At 40.2% G+C, this 23,644-nt stretch overlaps 1 protein-coding gene across 1 annotated transcript; it reads left to right on the plus strand.

Annotated features, from left to right (window-relative positions):
* The first annotated feature begins 10,179 nt into the window (after window positions 1–10,179).
* Window positions 10,180–22,954, plus strand: LOC139662816 (globoside alpha-1,3-N-acetylgalactosaminyltransferase 1-like). The gene is made up of 10 exons (XM_071541541.1): window positions 10,180–10,236; window positions 10,329–10,412; window positions 10,711–10,743; window positions 12,157–12,180; window positions 13,027–13,056; window positions 13,370–13,504; window positions 14,334–14,466; window positions 19,802–19,997; window positions 21,245–21,464; window positions 22,733–22,954. Exons 2-10 carry the CDS (start codon window positions 10,348–10,350, stop codon window positions 22,869–22,871), a joined length of 975 nt encoding a protein of 324 aa, XP_071397642.1. The 5' UTR covers window positions 10,180–10,236; window positions 10,329–10,347; the 3' UTR covers window positions 22,872–22,954.
* Window positions 22,955–23,644: the final 690 nt, after the last annotated feature.

Raw genomic sequence — 23,644 nt, forward strand, 5'->3', positions numbered from 1 at the left:
TTTTCCACATTTTAGAATAATAGTTAAACAAATCCAAACTATCATATTTTAGATTCTTTAAAGTTGCCACCCTTTGGCTTGATGGAAAGGCAAAGACTTTGGAAAGAAATTCATACATAGGCATCAACTATTTATATTTGTCTAAGAAACAAACTTCAAGCATTTAAGCATAAGCCTTTAGATCAAAATGGCTTTAAGAGAATGAAAAACATAAACAACAAACAACAACGTACACTTCAATTTATCACTCGTCTGTTTCATCTTGACCATCTTGTCCATCATCTCTAGACTATGAAGGCAAATTCGGCATCATAATTTATATATATATTTACTATGGGGGGGTTTGTATAAATAATGTGAGCCTTTGTATTGGCCTGTATTGGATTGTTTAATTTTTTTTATAATAGGAGATGGCCTAACTTGAGTCCCTCCATTGCTACTACTCCTCCTACTCTTATTAATTTTCACAAATCAGGCTGATGGGCACCCAAAAGCAGACACACAGAGACAAACTGGTGTAGGTAAAACTCACTCTTTACTAGGTAGTAAAGGCAGGGGTGATACAGATGAGGATCAGACAAGGCAGGGTCAGGCAATGCAGAACTGAAAGGCAGAAAACATAGGCAAAACTGACAGAGCTTTGACATTGACACACTAGACAATCTGGCAGAGACAAGAGGGAAACAGACTGGTATATACTGTATACTGCTAAGGTAATTGGGAGCTGGCTGAGCGCAGACTGATGGAACGCACTGGAGACACCAAGTGGAGAACACCGGACCTACAGGAACACAAGTGTAACCGGTGAAATTCTGCGTTGTGTGGAAGGTGAAGGAAGGACCCAAACCCAGGATGTCTTTAGAGCTGATGTCCATTTATTTTCTGACATGAAATAAAATAGAACAAATCCTCCAAGTGAATATGTCACTCCAGCTCCTCTCCCATAGGGGAACACAGCAAAAGGGCGAAGCTAACATCACCACAGGATCGTGGCCTAAATAATGGTATGACGCCACTCATACATACAGTGGTACTGCAAAACTTAAAAAAAAAAAAAAAAAAAATAAATAAATATATATTATATAATATATATATATATAAAACACAGTAAACATACCTGACATGAAATAAAACAAAACAAATCCTCCAAGTGAATATGTGACTCCAGCTCCTACACAAATGAAATGGAGGGAAAAGGGGGTGATGTTAGCTTAACTCATACTCATTAGCTAGCAGATCTTGTTTGTTACATACAACTTTATATAAGGGCCGATACATGAAAATCTATAAATTAACAAGTGCATGCAGACTTACCAACTGCTCCTCCTATACTAATCCTCATACTCTTACTACTACCACTACTACTAGGCTATAACTAGTCCTCCTCCTTCTGCTCCCACTACTACTCCTCCAAGTGCTCCTCTTCCTAATAATCCTCCTACTCTTTCTACTTCTTCAACTACAGTTGTTACAATGCAGTGCACCCTAGTAACCACCTAGCAACCTCTATAGCTTTATAGATGAGTGCATATACTGTATGTTGCTGTTTTTGGTTTGAAAGTGTGGTTTCTCACACTCGTGGTGAGAAATATCCCAGAACATGAGCTTCGGAGAATGTAATGTGACGGCCCCTACTCCTGTTGGCTGCTAGGTCTGTCTTTGTGTATGTGTTGTCTTACAGGTTCCAAGTAGGCGGAGTCGGGTTACTGGCGCAACTGGGAACACCTGGGCTCGGTGTTTCCCAGTAGCCACCACCAGTTCCATGTGAAAGACTCCTGGGCAATCTGATGTAGAAGTATAGTTTGGCTTTCAGCCTACAGCAGTCAGCTCCAGCAGCAAGTCAGCGAGACCTCTGTGTCCACACTGGCTGTTTTGGTAGCGCATTTAGCTACACATTCAAAAGCGGGAAATAAAGCACCTAGCCTCAATATGCACAAGCAGAAATTGAAGTACATTATTGATATAGGTATGTACGCCTATTGTGTACATTTTTCCTATCAAATATTGATAAATGTATATATTATCTACACTAAGGTCATTGAATATGTAGCCTAATTAAACTTGACCTTGGAGGCAAGGTTTGGAACCATGGAAAGCGGGACTTTTTTCAGCATGCAACAGAAACAACAGTGCTGTCACAGAGTTGCATAGCCTATGATTTTATAAAAGTGATTACTTCTACTTAGGGAATCCCTATGTCAGTGACTTGCTTAGCTCTGTAAAGGAAAAATTTGATTGCAAAAGCTACCACAGGAATGTAATTGAAAGTTAAAATAGATATATAAAAAATAAATATATCATATCATATCATGTCAATGATGAATATGTACAATGGAAAATAAACAATTTTTCAGAAAGTGACCATGGAGAGATGGGATCATTCTCAGTAATAGCCTGGACAAGAAAGGCTTCGCCAGCCAAGTAAAGTCACCAACAGACCGCACAGCGTTACAGCTGATGTCAGCATCCACAGCAGTCAAATAACCTAATTTATGAAGGAAATAAAATGTCATGTTGTAAAACTTCATCTTTGGAATAAAAACAACACAACTAAATCAGTGTCTGTATTTTTATTTCTAAAATATGACCATATATAGGCTACTGGCCTATACCATTATTTGGCGTACCATTATTTGATTACATAACATATTACAGGCACATTGCTGAAATCCCTTGAGTGAGCATAACACTAAAAATAACTAAGCAGTTAAATGAGTGGCAATAGAAAAAATGCACCTAAATACTGGTATCTATATGGTTTAAAAGCCTGTGACTGTAATAAGACAACTAGGGCCTAAACAACTAGGGTCTACACAAAATCACCAAGTGGTGTACACACTGTCCAGTGGCAAGGGAGAAATAACAGAAAATGACCAGTTCCCTTGCTGGGGGGAAATGGTAGGACTGTTGGGCCCAAGCAGTCTACACAGTTCAGCAGTATTGCAGTAGGGAGGCGAGCGAATGATCCTGGTTCAGTGTGTTGTCTGTAGACATTGCTATGCCTCCTAACGGCCACTAGGGGTCAGGCTAACTGTAAGGATGTCAGTGATTCAGTGAGGTACTTTACAGGTCCATGAGTTGCTGATTCGCATCTAAAAAAATGTTTAAAATGGACTTTACACTGATTAGTTACTTGTATCTTGCCTCGTTTGAAGTATCCCTACAGTAATTAACCACCTCTTAATAAATAACCCCAGTGTCTGATAGTTAAAGCATAGGACAGGCTCTCTCTCATCTCTCTCTCTCATTGGTGGATACATAGGTCAAAGGCACCCTCTCTTTCTCTTGCTTGTACACTCAATGTTTCACTTTCATTTGTTGGAATATTAATTGCATTAAACCTTATTTGACCTACTAAGTGAAGCAATGAAGCAAGAGGTACAAGGGCTTACCTTATGCTTTGCCATTATGTTTTAGTAGGTTGTATTTACTGTCCTTTTCAAACAACCGCTTTTTTATTTATTTGTCAGGGAGATATCATCAAATGGAAGCACGTATGGTAATGTGTTTTTTTTTATTTTTGTATTAATAAATGTGAAAGTACACATTTCATACTTATGTCTCTTTTGTCCAAATCCCTATTTATAAGCGAAATCACTCAATATCATTAGATTGCCAAGACTACAAATGTGGACAAATAACAAATTAATGCTTCAATTAGAATACAAATAAATAGTCATAATTCCTAGTGTGTGTGTGTGTGTGTGTGTGTGTGTGTGTGTGGTCAGGTTTTTGAGCAGCTATTTGAAAGAGGTAACAGTAAGGATAAGTGTCATGGAAGTGTGACACTTTATAGCCAATAAATAAAACTTAAATAAAGTGATATAAGTATATTATTACATTATCGGCTCCAGTTATTACATTTTCATGATTTTTATTTTTTAAACTCAGCTAATAATGTAATAACCAGCCAATAATGTAATAATTTATTACATTATGCGCAAAAAGTTATTACGTTATTGGTTCAGAAAATGTATTACATTATTGGCCAGTTATTACATTATCGACTTTTATTACATTAAGAACGGAAACATTATTACGTTATTGGCAGTTATTACATTAATGGTAGTTATTACATTATTGGCTGCTACAGGGCTCAATAATATTTATCAACGAGGTGAGAATTTTGTCGGGGACAGCCTGAAGATGGCAAAAAAGTGTGACCCACGCTTTGCAATCTCTGTGACCTATGACCTTATTGCATATGTCAAGTGTTTATTACCAGCTTGAATAAAGCCTGTTAATAATTAACTGTTACTTTTCTATTAACTATCCAACTATTTTGCAACTCAGGGATTCTTAACAACTGGGACAAAAGAGGTTTGAGATTTTTTACATTTTTAAATTCATAGCTCCCTTATAGATCAAGCCGTTAGCGATCAAAAACAGTTATGTGTTATCAGGCTGTAGGAGCATTGCATGAGAACACATACGTAAGCCTACCAGCCACTGAATATTTGCATTGTGCCATTCGAGCTTGCCCAGAATGTAATGTAAAGAGAATCTCTCCAGTTTTAAGCTTTGTTTTCAGCACAACTGACCAAGCTAATATTTACCAGTGGAGGCAGTAAATAATGTGACATGTTCAACTCATGTTCAGACATGTGCAGCCAGAACTATATAACCCCATTGTGGACGGCTACAATTCCCTGTCTCCTCCACTGTATACTATAGCATGAATGCCCTGAGGCATTATAGGCATTATATCAAAAGCAAACATTGTAAAACCAGTGAGGCTCAGTTTACCCTGAGAACAGGCAGCTCACGTTGTAGTAATTTGGACAAAGGTGGGAGGGAGGAGGAGGAGACAGTGGACGGCTGAGGCAGAGAGAAAAAGAAACAGACAGCTGAAGCAAATTTCAAAACCTCTGATGGAAATAGATGGCTAATTTATGAGAATCGGTTGCGTATGGCAAGGTGAGTCCAAATTGTCTCTTATAGTTTTTTTTTAAAGATTTTCTTTCTCACGTTTTTGCCTTCATTAGATAGTTTATAGTAAAGGGAGACGCGAAAGATCAAAGGAAAGAGGAGCAAATGACACACAACAAAGGTCCCAGACCAGCTCCAGGACGTTACAGAGACAGGGTAAAGGGTACAGACACTATGCAGTATCATTTTATAGTATTATATTTATTCATATTACCTGTCCTATTACCTTTCCTGTATTATTTTTATTACCTTTTCTGTACTTTCTTGGCATTGTTCCACCAATTGCTGCTGTGGCACACAAACTTCATCCAAGGGATCAATAAAGTGCATTCTTACCTTATCTTAAAGGAATAGCTCACCCAAAAATGAAAATTCAGTCATTATCTACTCACCCCCATGCCGATGGAAAGTCGGGTGAAGTTTCTTAGTCCACAAAACAGTCCTGGAGCTTCACAGCAAAACAGCGTTGCAGCATTCTCCTAAACAACCAAAGTTGCTGGGGACCTGTCTTAAAACGTAAAAAAACAAGCGAAAAAAAAAAACAAGCAAGATCAACAAGAACTCGCAATCTCTCAGGGTTTCTGCCCCTGCAAGGAGCGATATCCCTTGAAACACGAGGCGTTGGAGGGAATCACACCAGTGTTTTAATCATTGTTGAAAGCTGCCATTATTGTGCCGTGTGAAACCTCCCCAGTCAGAACACCAATTTTTCCAGGTAAAACGATCAGAGATGCAAATCCCTCTCTCCCAAACGAGTAACAGCCATCCAAAATATTCCAAAACAAAGACACAGGTAATGTCCTTTTTAGGAATTCTTATTGTAGACAGTGGATACCTCATTATGCAAAAATTGAAGCTCTTCTGTCAGCAATAGTACATGTTAAGGGACTGACTGCTTATCAAAAGGTGACTTGGACTGATGACGCAGAAAAAGCATTTGTGGAGCCGAATAAACATTACAATCCACGCCCACGTTGGGCTTACCCAACATGAACAAACCATTCACTCAGACAGTGGATGAGAAATATGGCTACGTGCTCCCCCAGGCCTGACCTGAAGGAAGTTCCACTAACCAACCCTCTGCACAAAAACCAAGCAGTCTTCGCTGTGGTTACTCAACATGACACTATCATAGCAGAACCACTTCTTGCCCATTTCTCAGCACAAGCTGCAGAATTAAAGGCACTCACAGAAGCATGCAATTATGCTAAGGACAAAACAGTCAATATCTACACAGATAGTAGATATGCATTTGGTGTAGTATATGATTGCCAGTATTTCACAGGAAGTGACACCAGACGCAGACCTGAGAGATCTGCAAAGCAGAGCAACACAAGCAGAGAAAACTCTGTGGATAAAAGCAGGTTCAACTGTTGATGATGGGGTTTGGTACGGCCCTGATGGTAATCCATGCTTTTCCAAATGTCTGTTTCCTTTGACACATGGTGTGGATCATGTGTCAAAGGGGGGAATGATGAAAGAAGTAAACAGACATTGGTTTACAAAGGGTTTCTCAAATTACTCAAAAGATTTTTTTGTGAACGATGCTTAGTTTGTGCACAATACAACTCTGGGAGAGATCAGCAGATGACGCCCAGTGCCCATCCAGCACCATCAGAAACATTTGAACATCTACAAATGGATTTCATTGAACTCTCACCAAGCGAAGATAAGAAATACTGTCTGGTGATAGTTGACATGTTCTCCAAATGGGTGGAAGCCTTCCCCACATCAAAACAAGACGCCAGTGCAGTAGCTAAAGCTCTGGTAAGAGAAATCATTCCCAAATGGGGAATACCACATAAAATCAGTAGTGATAACGGCCCACACTTTGTAAATGAAGCTTTACAGGCAGGAAGCAAATTCTCGGGAATTGACTTAAAATACCACTGTGCATATCATCCAGCCAGTGGAGGTGCTGTTGAAAGAGAAAATTGGCACTCTAAAAAATAAATTGGCTAAATGTTGTGCTGAAACGGGACTAAGCTGGACAAAGGCACTACCTTTAGTCCTGACACAGATGAGCAGGAATCAGGAAGAGAAATGGCCTGAGTCCATTTGAGATTCTTTTTGGCAGACCTATGAACACAGGAATTGGGCCGCAGAAAAGACAGCTCCCCACAACAGAGGAATGTGATGATGAAATGTTGTGTTATTGTGCAAACTTGTCCTCTGTGTTGACTGACATCCACAGACAGGTGAAAGACGCCCTGCCCAGAGAGGTTGAGGGAAAGCTGCACAACCTGAACTGAAGAGTGGATCGTGGTGAAAGAAGGCCATTCCAGATCCTCCCAACCACCGCCTCAGCAGTGAAGGTCGCAGAGAGAGCCACATGGATCCACACCAGCCAATTCATTCATTCATTCATTCATTCATTCATTCAACCTTTATTTATACTCGAGAGAATTATTGAGGGACCCTCATTTACAATGATTTCGAGTCAGTTTACATAAACAAAGAAAAACAAACAACAGCAAGGAGATAAACCAACAGAGAAAAGGCAATACCACAAATAACTAGTAAAAAGCCATTAAAATGTACCAATTAGGGAAGAAAGATAGATTAAGATAATTAAAATAAAATAATAAAAAAAAGAATCTTTAGGTTACATGATGCCCAAATTGATTAAAATAATTTAAAATGTAAAATAAAATACAGTTATGTAAAACAATTGCAAGTAGATGTTGGGAGGTTTAAGATCAAGTTTCTAAAATGTCCAAAAGGTATGAGTGTATTGATTTTGAGGAGGTGCTGTAATTTGTTCCAGGAATCAGGTGCACTAAAATTAAAAGCAGTCTTTCCAAGTTCAGACCTGGCTTGTGGAACATGAAGCAAGAGCCGGTCAGTAGAGCGGGTCTGATAGAGCCCACCTGATTAACAATGTAATTCTGAAAGGTAATATGGTAGTTTTCCAATAAGGGCTTTATAGATAAAAAGATACCAGTGAGTATCACGTCTCTCTTGAAGAGAAGACCACCCAACCCTCAAAATCATATAAAATACAATGATCCATACCATAAGCATCACCAGTAATAAATCTCAAGGCATAGTGATAGACAGACTTCAAAGGTTTAAGAGTGGAAGAGGATGCGTGTCCGTAAATCACATCACCGTAGTCCAAGACCGACATGAAAACTGCCTCAACAACTCTTTTTCTACAGAATGTGGGAAAAATGGTTTTATTTCTGTAGAAATAGCCAACCTTTTGCCTGAGTCAGCACACAATATTATCTATGTGAAATTTGAAAGTGAGTTTTTCATCAATCCAGATGCCGAAATATTTATATTCTGTGACTCTCTCAATCATAAGTCCATTTGAAGTAGAAATATTAAGGTCATCATAGTCTATAGCTCTGGCTCTTGAAAATAGCATGAACGTGGCTTTATCAACATTCAGTACAAGTCTTAGGTCTTTAAGAGCACCTTGCAGAACGTTAAAGGAGCGCTCTAAGTCCTCGATTACAGCACTGTGTCATCCGCGTACAGATGGGCATGACAGTTTGTCAAAGATGAAACAATATTGTTGATATAAACAGCAAAAAGAACTGGACCTAAAATTGAACCCTGTGGAATACCTTTTGTTACCGATAAAAACTGGAAGCTTCCTAATTTAACAGATTGTTGTCTCTCTGATAGGTAGTTCCTGAACCAATCACATGCATTGATATCAAATCCAATGTTACACAGCCTCTGCAAGAGGCAAACCAGACTGAAATGGGGTCAAGATGGAAGCTCTGGACAAAAATACCTTCAATTGATCATTAACTAAAGATTCAAGGACCTTTGCTAGGCAAGGCAGTTTAGATATTGGTCTGTAGTTGTTAAGATTGCTCTTGTCACCTCCCTTATGTAAAGCAAGGCAAGGCAAGGCAAGGCAAGGCAGCTTTATCTGTATAGCACATTTCATACACTGGGGCAATTCAAAGTGCTTTACAGGGTGATAAAAATACAGTAAAGGTAAAAGATTTACAATTAAAAAGTGCAAAAGTACAGACAAGAGATACAAAAGATAAAAGACTTAAAAGTAAACTAGTGCAGTTCAAATCAGATAGAAATGAGATAGAAAGATGAAAGAACACAACAAATACAACAAATACTCCCACTTTTAGATCCACATTGTGAGGGGAATCACATGAGCCATTTTCCAAACTCTAGGAATTATGCCGGAGGAAATAGAAAGGTTGAAGAGTAAGAGTGAAGGTTGTAGAGTTATTTGTTATTATTTAAAATAGAGTTATTTATTCTGATTGCATGATGAAATGCCATATGTACACTTAAACTTATATCGCGACATCCTCATGTGGAGAGATAGGCAAAACGCACAAATGACGACGGCACAATGAAGCATGTGCCTTCCTACAGCTATATGCTGTCCAGTGGCCACACAAGACCCACATTTCTTACACATAAATACTAATAAATACATGAAGGAAACTTAACAGGCACGTTAATAAGGTGGTAGTCATGAGATGACAGTACAAAAACTATGACTTTATAACCTCACACTAGGATAGAAATAATTATTCCGGCAATAATGCTAGCTTGAGTTATACAGGTAGAACATATAAAAAGGGGCAAAAAACGGGAGAAAAACAGTCTACTTACTTAGTTTTCAAGGACTCACACTTGAGGGAGAAAAGGGAACTAAGGAACACCCTGAACTTGTGCTATTAACTATAAAGAAAGGTACTGTAGGTAGGAACAATCCACTCCCTGTAATCTTGTGAGGAACTGGCTGAATTAGACTACTGAATAGGGTGGAATAGTAAAGGGGCGTTCCTTTGGCCATTGGAATGATTGACTCATTTATCAGCCAGTAAACACAGGAATTTATTAAATGGCAATTAACATTACAACTAATTATAGAGCAACATTAAGAAAGTCATTAAAACATCTGTGACCGAATCACCCTTTTGTACATGGAGATAAATGATATTAGATGCAGAGACTTTGCCATAGCATAGTTTAGTGAATCGAATAAACTGGGCTAAAGATGATTCTAAGGCCATCTGGGCCATCCTGACCGTAGGCGCAGATTATCCTGTAGTGTGAACGGGCTTCAGAGACTGGAGACTCTGGCTCTTTTGCATGACAAGATTTGTTTAAGATTTGTTTGACAAGACATGTTTCATTTGGTCTGTCCAGGCTGAACATGTTTCATTTGGTCGGTCTTGTCTGGTAGGGCATGTGCAGTGTGAAGCTGTTCATGTCAATAGGATTGATTAATAAGTTTCAGGGTACAGTGGGACTGTTGCTGTTTTTGCCTTTATCTGACAGTTCCAAGTAGAGAGAGACAGGAAAGACTGGGTAAGAGAGAGAGAGGGGTTAGGCCACTGAGCCACCAGGACACCTTTTGGAAGGACTTTGAACACTGGCATCATTTCTTCCATTTCTTCCAGGGTTGTTGAATTGACGGTAATGATGCAGCTGAACTTCCACAGGAAACCGATTCTACTCCTATTTATTGTAGCCGTCGGCGTGAGGTGAGTAGGGCATGACAAAGACTGGAGTCTACAAGAGTTGTGATGGTGTAAGATAGATTGCTGCAGGATTTGGTGCAATAGATTCAAAACCACGTACTGACTGATCACACAGCAAAAATATCTCACTTTAGCTATACTTCTCCTCTAATAAAGCTCATTATTTGCTATTTTCACCATGGTATTCATGCTATTTCCTTAGTTTCGACTGTAATTACATATAATGCTCTAAATATTCCTCTTTTAAATGGTGTGGATCCTGTTGAATTTTCATAAAACTACTTTCCTCTCCTCTGCCTAGGTTTCTGTGGTTTTTGGGTTGCCAGTTAATCAGGTAAGCTAGATGACATGTTCTGTTGTCACTATATTTTGGTAGAGTATAGATTAGTTAGGCTTATATACGTACATGAGGCATACTCTTTAGTGGCTATTAGTTTATTAGCTACACCAAGCTAGTACAGGGTAGCACAGCCTTTTGTACGGTGGCCGAGACGTGTCGAACGAACTGCATATCCAAAACGCTTTGCAAATTGTGTTTTCTTCCCATCATTGTGTTCAGGGTTAACAGTTAACAGTTCAGGGTTATTACAGGAGACCTAGTCACTGAGGAATACATCCCATTCAGTGGCATCAAAACAACCCCTCATTTGTCCAGGCCTGAATGTATTTAACAATGGGTTTCTCCCTTTTTAGTTTCTGACGGTACTTTGGCAAAAGATGGATGATGTTATGATCTGACAATCCTCGTGGTGGGCGGCATCTGGGCACATAAGCGCCCTCCACATTTCCAAAGCACTGGTCCACAGTCTTATTAATTCTCGTTGGACAGGTCACATATTGCTCCAAATTTGGCAGATGGGTGGAAATGACACATCTGTTAAAATCACCCAATAAGAGGATCAGATCATTAGTTGGCCTCATTGCACTGGTTACCCGTGGTGCTCAGAATTGACTTTAAAATTGTATTGCTTGTTTTTAAATCACTGAGTGGCCTTGCCCCATCTTACATTATTGACCTTCTCACCCCTTACACCCCTTATCGTACTCTCAGATCTGCAGACCAACTGTTGCTCTCGGTCCCCAGGGCAAGGCTTAAGACAGAGGGTAGTAGGGCATTTGGTGTAAGGGCTCCACAACTGTGGAATAACCTTCCATTGAGAATCAGACAAGCTACCTCAGTGTCCTCTTTTAAAACTCTTTTAAAAACTCATTTTTATAAAATGGCTTTTAATTAGAGTTTTTTCTTTAATTCTTTATGCTTTTATTCATTTATTTATTCTTAAGATTTGTATTCATTGTCTTTTATCAATGTTTTTATTTCTTGATTGTATTGTAATTATTCTAATTTGTATTTGCACTGTGTATTTTCTGTTTTTATGTCTGTGAAGCACTTTGTAAACTTGTTTTGCATAGACTTAAGTCAGGGAGTGCCCCATATAGTACATAAAAGCAGAACTAAACAGGTGGAGCTGGGGGAGGGGGAGGGTGAACAAAAGCCGCAAGTCTCATGACAGCATAACAGCAGCGGCAGCAGCAGCCTGAACAGTCATTTTAAAGGCTTGACATTAGGGAGTGCGTTTGACGATTGCTTCACTTGTGAATGCTTGCTGCTGAGTTAGTCCGATCAGCTGAAGCCTTCCTGAATTCCTCTGAGTTGCAACAGTTTGGTGAAATGGGATAGTGTCGATAGTGGAAAGCAACATTGTAAATCATGTAAATCATGTTTTTTTCACTTTCTTTCCACTAGATCCTCCCACTTCACTAATGGAGGGTGAGTATATATGAGAGACCTTGACCCCACAGGCTGTTGGTTCACTTCCTATACCAAACAGTTGAAATCTGGATTGTGAACTGGCAACCAGAGAACTCAATCAGTCAATTGATCAGTCAATCTACTTACCCAACACTTTCTCTTTTGATTGATTTGTTGATTTATTTCGATCATGTACCGTTACACAAACAAATAAAGGTAACACTTTACAATAAGGGTCACTAAGGTAAGGGTTAGGTAATGGTGTTCATGTTAATTAAGGTATTAATATATACATTATTTAATAGTCATCTTTATAAACTATTAATAATGTATAAATGAATACCTTAGTTAACATGAACACCATTAGTAAATTACACATTAGTTAACTGTTAATTAAGGGTTAGTTAATGCTTATTAAGCATCAACCTACAATAAGGGTCACTTAGTGACCCTTATTGTAAAGTATTACCCAAATATACAACAAAATTTGCATGTAAAATGAAATATACAAGTTTGCTAATTTTATACTAGTGATAATAATAATAATAAAAATAATTATAATAATGATACATTATTATAATACAGAAGGAGTAGGTAGACATGCACAGTTATAAATTCCTACCCCTCTTTTTTTCTGGCTCATATAAAATAGCCTAATTGCCACGATCACCTCATATCTCATACCCATACGTTACTCAGATTGACAATGACTCAGTGCTTCATAACAGGGTTCAATGCTCAAACCCAAGAATGGCTTTTGCATTTGTAGTGGACATAAAACATAAGAAAATATGAGATTCAAAACTCCTGGGAAGCATAAATTGATGACATTCATAGATTCTCTGATGGTGTTGCCCTATACAGGAGGTTCAACCAGCCCAGCATCCTGGTGGGGTGAGTCTTTTTCTCTCTGTAGAGTTTTTGTGGTTTTGAAATAATTTTTTAACCTTGTTAAATCATTTTCATTGTCATAATGTCCAACAATAAATAAAAAAAATTAACAATAAATGCCAACATTTTTTACAAAACTTGGGTCTTCTTGTATTTTTATATCAAAATCCCATTACTTTTACTTCCTGGAAAATGGTGTATCTTTAGTGGTTACTTCATCGTGTACCAGTGGGTGTAAATAAAAATTCCCACCATAATACCATCACAGATTTTGGATATTCATTTGTGTGTGTGTGTGTGTGTGTGTGTGTTTTAGACGTACTGATGTGGTGACAGTTACCCCCTGGTTGGCTCCTATTGTTTGGGAAATGACCTTTGATCCCCTGTTGATGGACAGCATCTATCAGCCACTAAATATCACCATAGCCACCACTGTCTTTGCCGTCGGAAAGTACGTATTCAAATTTTTATTTCAAAAACATACAGTTCCAAATGTAGTCAATGCATGAAGTGGACCTAGTACATTTTATTTTAGTAGGTACCTATATCTGTTCTTTGTAAGATTCTGTTGGAGAGATGTTTGACTTTCAGAAAAATAACAGTTAATCTCAAACAATTCTTTTACGCAAATTATTGGCACATTAATCCTAACATGTCAGCCTTCTTATGGATTCATATGCAATAGTTTGAAAGTGATCAAAACAAATTTAAAGAGTAACTAAACCCCAAACCCAAATCTGTGGTGAAGCCTGACATCGAATGGTGAAAAGTAGGGTACTGAACTGGCCATCTGCTATTGGCTGATCTTAAAAAAAAAAAAATAATTCAAAGATTTTGATAGTCATTGCATTTTAATTGAGAAGCTCAACATTTTAGCACATCAACTCTTTCAGGACAGAATGTCAGAATAAACTTATGTTGTAAGAAGTCCATAATCACTTAATGTTCACACAAGCTTTCTAAAGTTTGAGATATTTCTGAATTTCCAATTTCCAAGTGAGCAAAGAAACCAAGTTAGCTTAGCTGCCTGCTGTATACAGCTAACCTATTGTAGCATAAACCGGCTAAGACATAACCTAAAGTTAAAGCTCGCAGGATGATTATTTTCAGTAGTGTATGACAGTAAACTGACAGTTTTTATGACCCATTAACCCATTCCACACCTGCTAGCAGCAATGTCTGAGACAACATTGGCAGCACCTTTCCCTAAAAAGAAGCTGCATCTTAACCTTTCCAGCAGGGACATTTTTCCTCTCCACTAACAGTCCACCTTCTGCCAGGTATACTCATTTCCTGCGGAACTTCCTGGTGACAGCAGAGCAGCACTTCTTCGTTGGTCTCAGAGTTCATTACTACGTCTTTACTGACCGGCCAGATGAGGTTCCCTCAGTCAACATGACCCATGGCAGACAGGTAAAATATGTAACCCTCTAAAATCAATATTTGCAGACAGATACATTTTAACCCTAATGCAGTGAAATTATAAAGTGTTCTGAGTCAATGTAGTGCACTTTAACCAGACCTGAGCCATATAGTATTTGCAAGATCAGCAATAAGAGCTTTAGCAAACATTTGTCTTTTTTAGACAAATTTGCTGCACAGCAGGTGGGTTTTTTGCGACATAGAACAATAGCCTGCAATGCATACACAGAAGGTTTAGACAATCGTAGTAAAGTATATTTAAGTTGATTTATTATAATTTTCTTATACTTCTCTGTAACTGAATTGTCCACCTGTTACTAAGTGGTTTTCACACAGCACTTAGCCCTGGGATAACAAACGATTCACACAGGCGAATTCCAAAGTGGGATAACCCCGACTTTAGCCCAGGGCTAGCTGGCCCTGCTACGGAGCAGGGTTAACCCCCGACTTTTCAGGGTTATCCCCAGAAAATTGTTTAAAACCAGGGTTATCTGTTGGCTGTGTGAACAGGGTTAAAACATTCAACATTCAAAAACATTAAATTCCTAGGCTCAAGCGTTTTTATTACCATAGAATATTCAGACATGTATGCCCTGGGCTAACAAGAATGCTGTGTGAATCGTTAGCCCTGGGCTAAGAGTTAAGTCAAGTCAAGTCAAGTCAAATTTATTTATACAGCACATTTCATACACAGGGCAACACAATGTGCTTTACATAAAAAGACAATACAGTATGCATATGCAATATGCATCAACAAGTGTTAGTGCAGTTACACAAGAATCAGTGCAGAATATGCCAATGTCAAAATATACAAAACACACACACACAGACTCACACACACACACACACACACACACACATACACATTAAGAACTTAGCCATAGATTGTTGTGAAAAGAAAGGTTTTTAACCTGGTTTTAAAGGTGTTCAGTGTGGGGGCCTCTCTCAGGTCCTCAGGCAGGGCGTTCCATCTACTTGGGGCATAAATACAAAAGGCAGCATCCCCTGCTTTGGAGTTAGTGCGAGGGACGGTTAAAAGACCACTGCCTGTGGACCTGAGAGTTCTTGCTGGTTTGTATCTAATTAGCATGTCCCTTATATACTGAGGTGCAAGGCCATTTAGAGCTTTGTAAACAAGTAGTAGAATTTTAAAATCGATTCTAGTTTTGACAGGGAGCCAATGCAGGGATCTAAGAACCGGTGTAATGTGTTCAGACTTTTTAGTTCCGGTGAGAACGCGTGCAGCTGCATTTTGAATTAACTGTAGTCGCCGCACAGCTGATTTTGGGAGGCCGGTGAAAAGACCATTACAGTAGTCTAGTCTACTTGTTATAAATGCATGAATTAATTTCTCAGAGTCTGATTTTGATAGAAAGCCCCTCAGTTTTGAAATGTTTTTTAGATGGTAGAAGGCTGATCTTGTGAGTTGATTGATATGGCTCTTAAAATTTAGATCGCCGTCTATGATTACACCCAGATTTCTAGCTTCACTTTTGCTCTCCAGAGACAGAGAACTGAGATGAGCTGCAATTTTCTGTCTCGGAGCCTTTGCACCAAAGATGAGTATTTCTGTTTTGTCTTTGTTCAGTTGTAAAAAGTTCTGTGACATCCATAGATTAATATCATCAATACACTGAGTTAGGGAATGTATGGGATCTAGGTCATCGTGGGATAGGGATATGTACAGTTGTGAATCATCTGCATAATTATGGTAGTTTATTTTGTGTTTCTGTATGACATGTGCGAGTGGGAGCATATACAGATTAAACAGTAGTGGTCCAAGAATCGAACCTTGGGGTACTCCACACATAATACTTACTCTTTCCGAGGCAAAGTCACCAATGGACACAAAGAACTGCCTGTCCTGTAGGTAGGATCTGAACCAGTTTAGAACCGGGCCGGATAGGCCGACCCATTTTTCCAACCTCTGTAGTAAAATGTCATGGTCAACAGTGTCGAAAGCGGCACTGAGATCCAGAAGCACAAGAACAGATAGTTTATTGGAGTCTGTGTTTATATGCAGATCATTCACAACTTTGATAAGTGCTGTTTCTGTGCTATGGTGAGATCGAAAACCAGATTGATAAGTGTCTAGAAGGCTGTTTGATGTTAGATAGTTATTAAGCTGAGAATAAACTGTTTTTTCAAGTATTTTGCTGAGGAATGGTAAGTTGGAGATGGGCCTGTAGTTAGCAATAACTGTTGCATTAAGGTTACTCTTCTTCAGAAGTGGTTTAATGACAGCTGTTTTAAGCGCTGCAGGAAATATACCTGACTGAAGAGAGCAGTTAATCATTTCCAATACCTCAGGTGCTAAGCAGTCAAAAACAGTTTTAAAAAATGTGGTAGGGAGAGGATCCAAGCAGCAGGTGGAGGACCTGAGCTGCCCAACAAAATTGTCTAGTTGTTGTAGGTCTAGATGGTCAAAATGAGACATGGCACAAGTAATATTCCTGGAGAACTGGAGGGTAGGTTCATTTATAGAACTTGAGGCACTAATGTTCTGTCTGATGGCAATAATTTTGTTATTGAAGAATGTGGCGAATTGCTCACATTTTTTAGTGGACAGCATCTCTGATGGGGTTGGACATGGTGGATTAATAAGTCGATCAACAGTAGAGAAGAGCACTCCATTTCTCCAGGGGGCTTTTTGTTTTTTTATGTTTTTAGTTTTAACAGGTGCAATGCTGTCAATGATATTTCGTACTTTTGAGTTGAAGTCGTTCACAGGATCCTCAGTTGGTGATGCCATGAACAATGGTAACTCATTTACAGTTTTCTTAAAGGTTTCAATTGTGTTATTATCAATGGTACGTTTTTTGATTGTTCGAGTACTCTTCTGTTGTACAGGAAAAGCAGACACATCAAAGAATATGCAACAGTGATCTGAGATAGCAACATCCATGACACAGGGTACGGAAATATTAAGTCCTTTTGATATGACCAAGTCCAGAGTATGCCCCTTATTGTGGGTGGGGCCAGAAACATGCTGAGTGAGGTCAAATGCCTCCAGTAGGCTAATTAAGTTTCTGGCATCAGGGTCTGTTTGATTGTCAACGTGAATATTAAAATCACCTGAGATAATTAAACAATCGTAGTCAGTGGAGACCTTGGACAGTAGCTCAGAGAGTTCATCAAGAAAGCCACATTTCGATTTTGGTGGCCGACAGTAATTATTAAAATCGCAGCACTACAGTGTATAGATACAGCAAGGTATTCAAAAGACGTGAATTCCCCGAGGGAGATTTCCTTGCAGCTATAGATATCAGAGAAGACAGCAGCTATTCCACCGCCCCTCTTATCAGATCTAGTGGTATGGATGAACTTGAAGTTAGGAGGTGCAGCCTCAATGAGCGCGACTGCGCCATTTCTATCCAGCCAGGTCTCAGTCAGTAGGGTGAAGTCTAGGTTATGTGTACTTATAAGATCATTAACTAAAAATGACTTATTCGTTAGCGACCTGACGTTTAATAAAGCCATTTTTATTGTTCGAAGGTGCATGGCTTTGTGGGGGACTGATAATTGGAGTCCGAACCAGTAATAAATTGTTTAGATTCCTGTATGTTACAGAGAGATTACGGGGTCTGTGTCTATGACTTATAATTACAGGAATTTGTGTAGCAGAGTGACAGTCATTAGTATAATGAATCGGACTCATCAAACATCAGTTTCGTAGTGCGTTGGAGGAGTTTAATGCAAGTTCCATGTTCATGGCGAGAAGACGTGATCCGTGAGAGTTTGGATGTACTCCATCGTGTCTGAAGAGGTATGGGCGGTTGAAGAGGGTAATAAAGTTGTCTACAAACGGTACGCTGAGCGAGCAGCAGTATCCCTTGAGCCATGTATGAAGTTGACGGACACGGCTGAATTTGACGTCTCCAAAGCTGGGACAGGGCAGCGGGCCGGAGATGATGAACCGGCGGTCTGATTGTAAAAGGCTGTCAATACGGTTCGTGAAGTCGTCTTTAAGTGTCTCTGACTGTTTATTCCGGAGGTCGTTCATTCCCACATGGATGACAACGGTTGAAGCAGATGGGTTTTGATCCAGCAGCTGTGGGATTTTGGAGTCTATATCCTGGACTCGGGCACCCAGGTAGCAGAAGGTTTTAGCCGCAGGCAGGGTGATGTGTCGAACCATGGATGAGCCGACAACGAGCACAGATGGATGGTCCGAGCTGAGCAGCCGGTGGTTGGTGGTGAGTCTCCCGGGAGCGAGGGCGACGTCTGGGCCCCTTCCGTGTCTCACGCCCCTCGGGTTTGGGGGGAGACGTGTCGTGCTGCCTGACTGGATGGCTCTGGTCTACCAGGTGGATGGGAGGAGATGTCGACACCGGAACAACAACTGGAGGACCTTCCAGTCCTGCCCAACGGTGGACACTGCTGGCCACGATCTTGAGAGCGGCTCCGCAGCTTTGACAGAGGATCTGCCACCGCTGGATCTAGCAGGAGCAGAAGCAGGAGCAGACGCCGCTGGGCAGTTAGCAGGATCGGGAGACGCTCCAGTGGAGACACGGTCTGGAGCTGGGCAGGTTACACCAGCATCACCCGGGTGGTCCGGAGCTTCGTCTGGCAGCGTTGCGTAGCGATTTGACAGGTGTGAGTGGTGGGGGAGAAACGACCGCCCCCCCCCCCCCCCCCTTTCCTACCTCCCCTGACCACCACCTCCGACCAGGTGGCCTGTGGATTGGGGGTCGAGCAAGAGGATGGCCGAGGGCGTACTGGATCCCACAGAATGGTATCCGAGATGGCGGAGTTCATAGCCGAAATCCTCCTAGCCTGAGCGGCTGCCGTGTCCATATAACTGGAAAGCATGGAGTCCTTCTTCCGCAGCTCCGCAGAGAGCCTACGGATATCTTCTTTGAGGTTAGTAACCTCTCTGTTGGGCTGTCCCGACCGGGAGACTTACAACTTACGATCCTGGCGTCTGATGACTAAAATCTTTTACCGTGTTCAAACGTATAGGTAAAAGCACCCAGGATCCAAAAGAGTAGATAAGGATGTGGCTTAGAACTGGATAAAAATGTCAGTTTGTGACAGAGTTCAGACGGACGAACGAGCAAGAGTCTCATTTTTTTTAGCCACCCAAAAAAAATGAGACTTTGCAGCTACTCTTTGACACAGGTCTGACTTGAACTTTATCTTTATCCGGAGATTTTTTTTTTTTTTTTTTACAAGAATCTAGTGTTGCATCCAGCTAGTTTGGTTAGAAATGAGGGTAAAAAAAAAACATATGTTACAAGGCTCTCTTGTTCTGAAATGACAAATCTGATTTCCTATCTCTTAGACTGGTTACGTTTTTTGGTGATAATGTTTCTCCTCCTCCTAGTTAACAGTGCTCCCGCTGCCCAGATCTCACCGTTGGGAGCAGATTTCAACCCGCAGGATGGAACTCATCCAGACCATAATAGAAACTGACCTCTGTAACCATGCCGACTACATCTTCTGTTTGGAGGTGGACTCCATGTTCCTTGGTCGCTGGGGAACAGAGACTCTAGAGCGACTGGTTGCCGTAATACATCCAGGTTATTACTGACCCATACATGGAGAGAGTTTGGCTATAGGTCAGCACAGAGCCATACATACATACATGCATAGAGTTTGGATGTGATGCACAGAGGGTATTACAGAGTTTTTAGCAAATGATACTATGGCAGTGGCACTAGATTTCTAGACAGGCCCTCATTTGACCAACACAGTGTCATCAAATTTTGTGAAATGAGCACGAACTCTGAAACCCAGATTACATGTTGTGGACACAAATAATGTGAAGTTCCTCCACCACAAACGGATTATGTGACAACAGCAGGAATTGGACATGACATTTTCACCTGATTGTCACATGAAAAGGTTAGGCAACTGAAACAGTTTGGTTAAAGTTAAGTGGTTTAAGATTTTGGTCATAGTTTACTTGCAGTTGAAAATGTATTTGCATGACATGGAATTTGAATGCGGGTAGCCAGAGTTGAAGGCAAGTGTTTACGCCCATCCACTGCACTATTTCTCTCACTTTTCGTGTACAGATTACATTTAGCCTATATTTTAAGACATCATGCTCATCTCATGAAATTTCGGCTCCCTTACACCATGGAAAAATGTAATGTGTGGTCCACCCATTTCCCACATGTACATGCATTTTGAATTTTTGTTATTCCCGCGGATAATTGGCCAAGCATAGACAATGTGACGAATGTGTGAAAAAAATAAATAAATAAATAGACGATGTGACGTCACGTCAAAATATTTCCAACAGCTACAATTTTCAGTTATCTAAAACATCAACGGTAATTGTTCAAAGAGAAAGGGCTTCTTTCTAGAGCCGACATTTTGCACCAACGTTCAACAATCATAGAGGGAGAAATCCATCGTAGAAGAGGCAGAGAGACCGGGTTCTCCACCAACAATAACCTCATTGTTCATGAACAAGTCGGCTAGCTAGCTGCACACTCTCTGGGGGTTGTCAAAAGGCATTCTGGGAAAAGTAGAAAACCACTAACCGACGTAGAAGTAGAGGAGGCAGGTTGAGGGAAAGCGCAACACTTTATCACAAAATAACTCCTAGAATGCATTGAACATCACGGATTACTGATGTCTAGCAATTTGGGGTGCACCGATCGATTGGCCACTGATCATAATACATAAACGTTGTAAATATATCATTGGTGATTGATTGGCTGATCACTGTTTTAACTGCCTGTTAAAAAAAAAAGCAGTCTACTATCATTAAACATGGGTCTAATTGGATCATACATCTGTTTTTCTATGACTCCAGGTTACTACACTGCCAAACGAGCTGCGTTTCCCTACGAGCGCCATCCTCTATCGAGGGCCTACGTGGCCCCAGGACAGGGGGACTTCTACTACAGCGGGGGGGCGTTCGGAGGGCGGCTGAGGGATGTCCATACCCTAGCCAAGACCTGCAGAGAAAACTATGAGGCTGATGCTGCCCAGGGAGTCAAGGCCGTGCGGCAAGAAGAGAGCTATCTAAACAGGTAAGGAGAAGCGTGGGGGGAGATAGAGGGAGGGAAAGATGGAGAGGCAAAGAGGAAGGTTCGATTTGGGAAGGGGAAAAAAAATTGGATGGATTCAAGTGGGGCAGCAGTAGAAAAGAGCGTCCCATCCAAATTCTGGCGTCGGCTATGGTCACTGGCAGGAAATCTTGTCCAAATGTTTGTGGATCAAAACTGGAAAATGCATGAGCATCTTTAAAAGAAAAGGAAAAATACAAGCTCTCAAAGTATCTCAAATGAAGATATTTCCACTTTTTGTCAAAAATGTTAGATATGTTAGATATTTCTCAGTACTTAAAGTAAGTTAAGTACTTAAAGGATAAGTTTGGTGATTTTGGACCTATATATAATTTGTCTCTTACATACCTGTAGTACTTGGACACGCAGAGAATACTGGCTCCAGAGTCAGCTGTCGCCTCTTGCTGCTAACAATGAGTCCAAATGGGGTTTGTCAGAATATTTCCAAAAATGCCGTTTTGTAAGCTCCACAGGAGAGTTGAGAGCAAACATGACATAATTCCTCTGTTACACACACTTTCACTAATCAGGAAATCACTGAACTATTTTTCTCTGCCGCAGCACAGACTGCTGTGGGTGAAATTGTGTCACTGGCGGCATGATCTAGTTTAGCGGACGGTCATGTCAGATTGTAAACAATTATACATCAAGGCAGGTAGATTTTGGTGGAAGACTATCCACTGCGTGAAAATAAAGGCATCGGTTGGTCTCCATATCGTTTTCACAGACTGGCTTTTTTGGAGATATTTTGACAAACTCTGTTTAGACGCTTTGTTAGCAGCAAGAGGAAACTCCTCGTTTCAAGCAACAGCTGACTCTAAAGTCAATATTGTCTGCACAAGTATGTAAGAGACATATTATATATACTGTAGGTCCAAAATCACCAAACTTATCCTTTAACATTCAAACAGTTACCTCCTGCTGCCATTTGGGGCTGCCAATATGCAAAAACTGCATGGTCGCTTTATCCAGTCCAGTGATTGGAAAAAGTACAGACATGGCTGATGGGAGTTAGAGAATCACAAATGCTTACATAGCATCTTGTCTGAGTGCAGGTAAAGACAGAAAGGTCGGGAAAACAACAAACGCACCAACAAATACAATGTCTGACATAACATCTCGTCTATTTGTAGCCAGAAGCACAGAAAGGTTAGGGAACAACAGTGTTTTGCTATGAGAGGATTTTGTGGTAAAGAACTACAAACATGTCCGTGTGTTGTATATCCTTCCAGGTATTTCCTGACCAACAAGCCCACCAAGCTGCTTTCTCCTGAGTACCAGTGGTCCCACACCGAGACCAAACCCTGGGTCATCCGGCTCTTTCACTTCCAAAACAACTACACTGATAAATACGTCACACATGGCCACTGATGCAGTCTGGCCAGGTTCAACTATGGGTGCCATATTGATAATATCAGTGATGATATCAGTGTCATGTTGGCCCAAACACAGCTAAAGGAACTAGACGGATTTTATGGAGAGAGAATGCATTTATGGTTATGAGGGACATTGCTGTGTCCGAGGTCCACTAGGTGATGCGGCACCTATTGATCGGTAATAATAATAGGCCGCTTTACCATATTGAATACTCCACTATATGGTGCAATACTGCTGCAGGAGCAGTAATAGTCACTTTACTGAAAACTAATACAGAGTTTTTGATGGATTGAGCACTGCACTTGATGGCTTTTGTACAATGTTATCCAATTTGAAAAATACACTCATACATACATCTAACAAAAAAAAATACATCCAACCCATGATGACATAATAGAAAGATAATTGTTTTTGAATTTTTCCCCAAAGGCCTCTTAGCAACCTGATTATCATTATTTTTCTTTATTTATTGATTTACATTTGCACAAAGGTGATTAGCTTTCAGAACTTAAAAATCCACCAGCATGTTATATTTTCATCGTTTGCTTTTAAAAAAACAAAAACAAACATAAAACCTAAAATTTCAGTCACACAAAGTTATTAGAAATCAGATTTTTGCTGAGCTGATCATTTCATTAACATAACATACAGTCAGCGCTGTCTATAAACAACTGCTTAGCTAGTTCTGCCTTTTTGTTACAAAGGTGTAAAAAGAAATACAATTTTAAACTGACAAACCTCCAAGGGTATATTATCTCTTTCCAAAT

Source organism: Centroberyx affinis, unplaced genomic scaffold, assembly GCF_046629955.1.
Source record: "Centroberyx affinis isolate AG114_WGS23_722 - 3 ecotype Tasmania unplaced genomic scaffold, CSIRO-AGI_Caff_v1 ptg003898l_1, whole genome shotgun sequence".
Lineage (NCBI taxonomy): Eukaryota > Metazoa > Chordata > Actinopteri > Beryciformes > Berycidae > Centroberyx > Centroberyx affinis.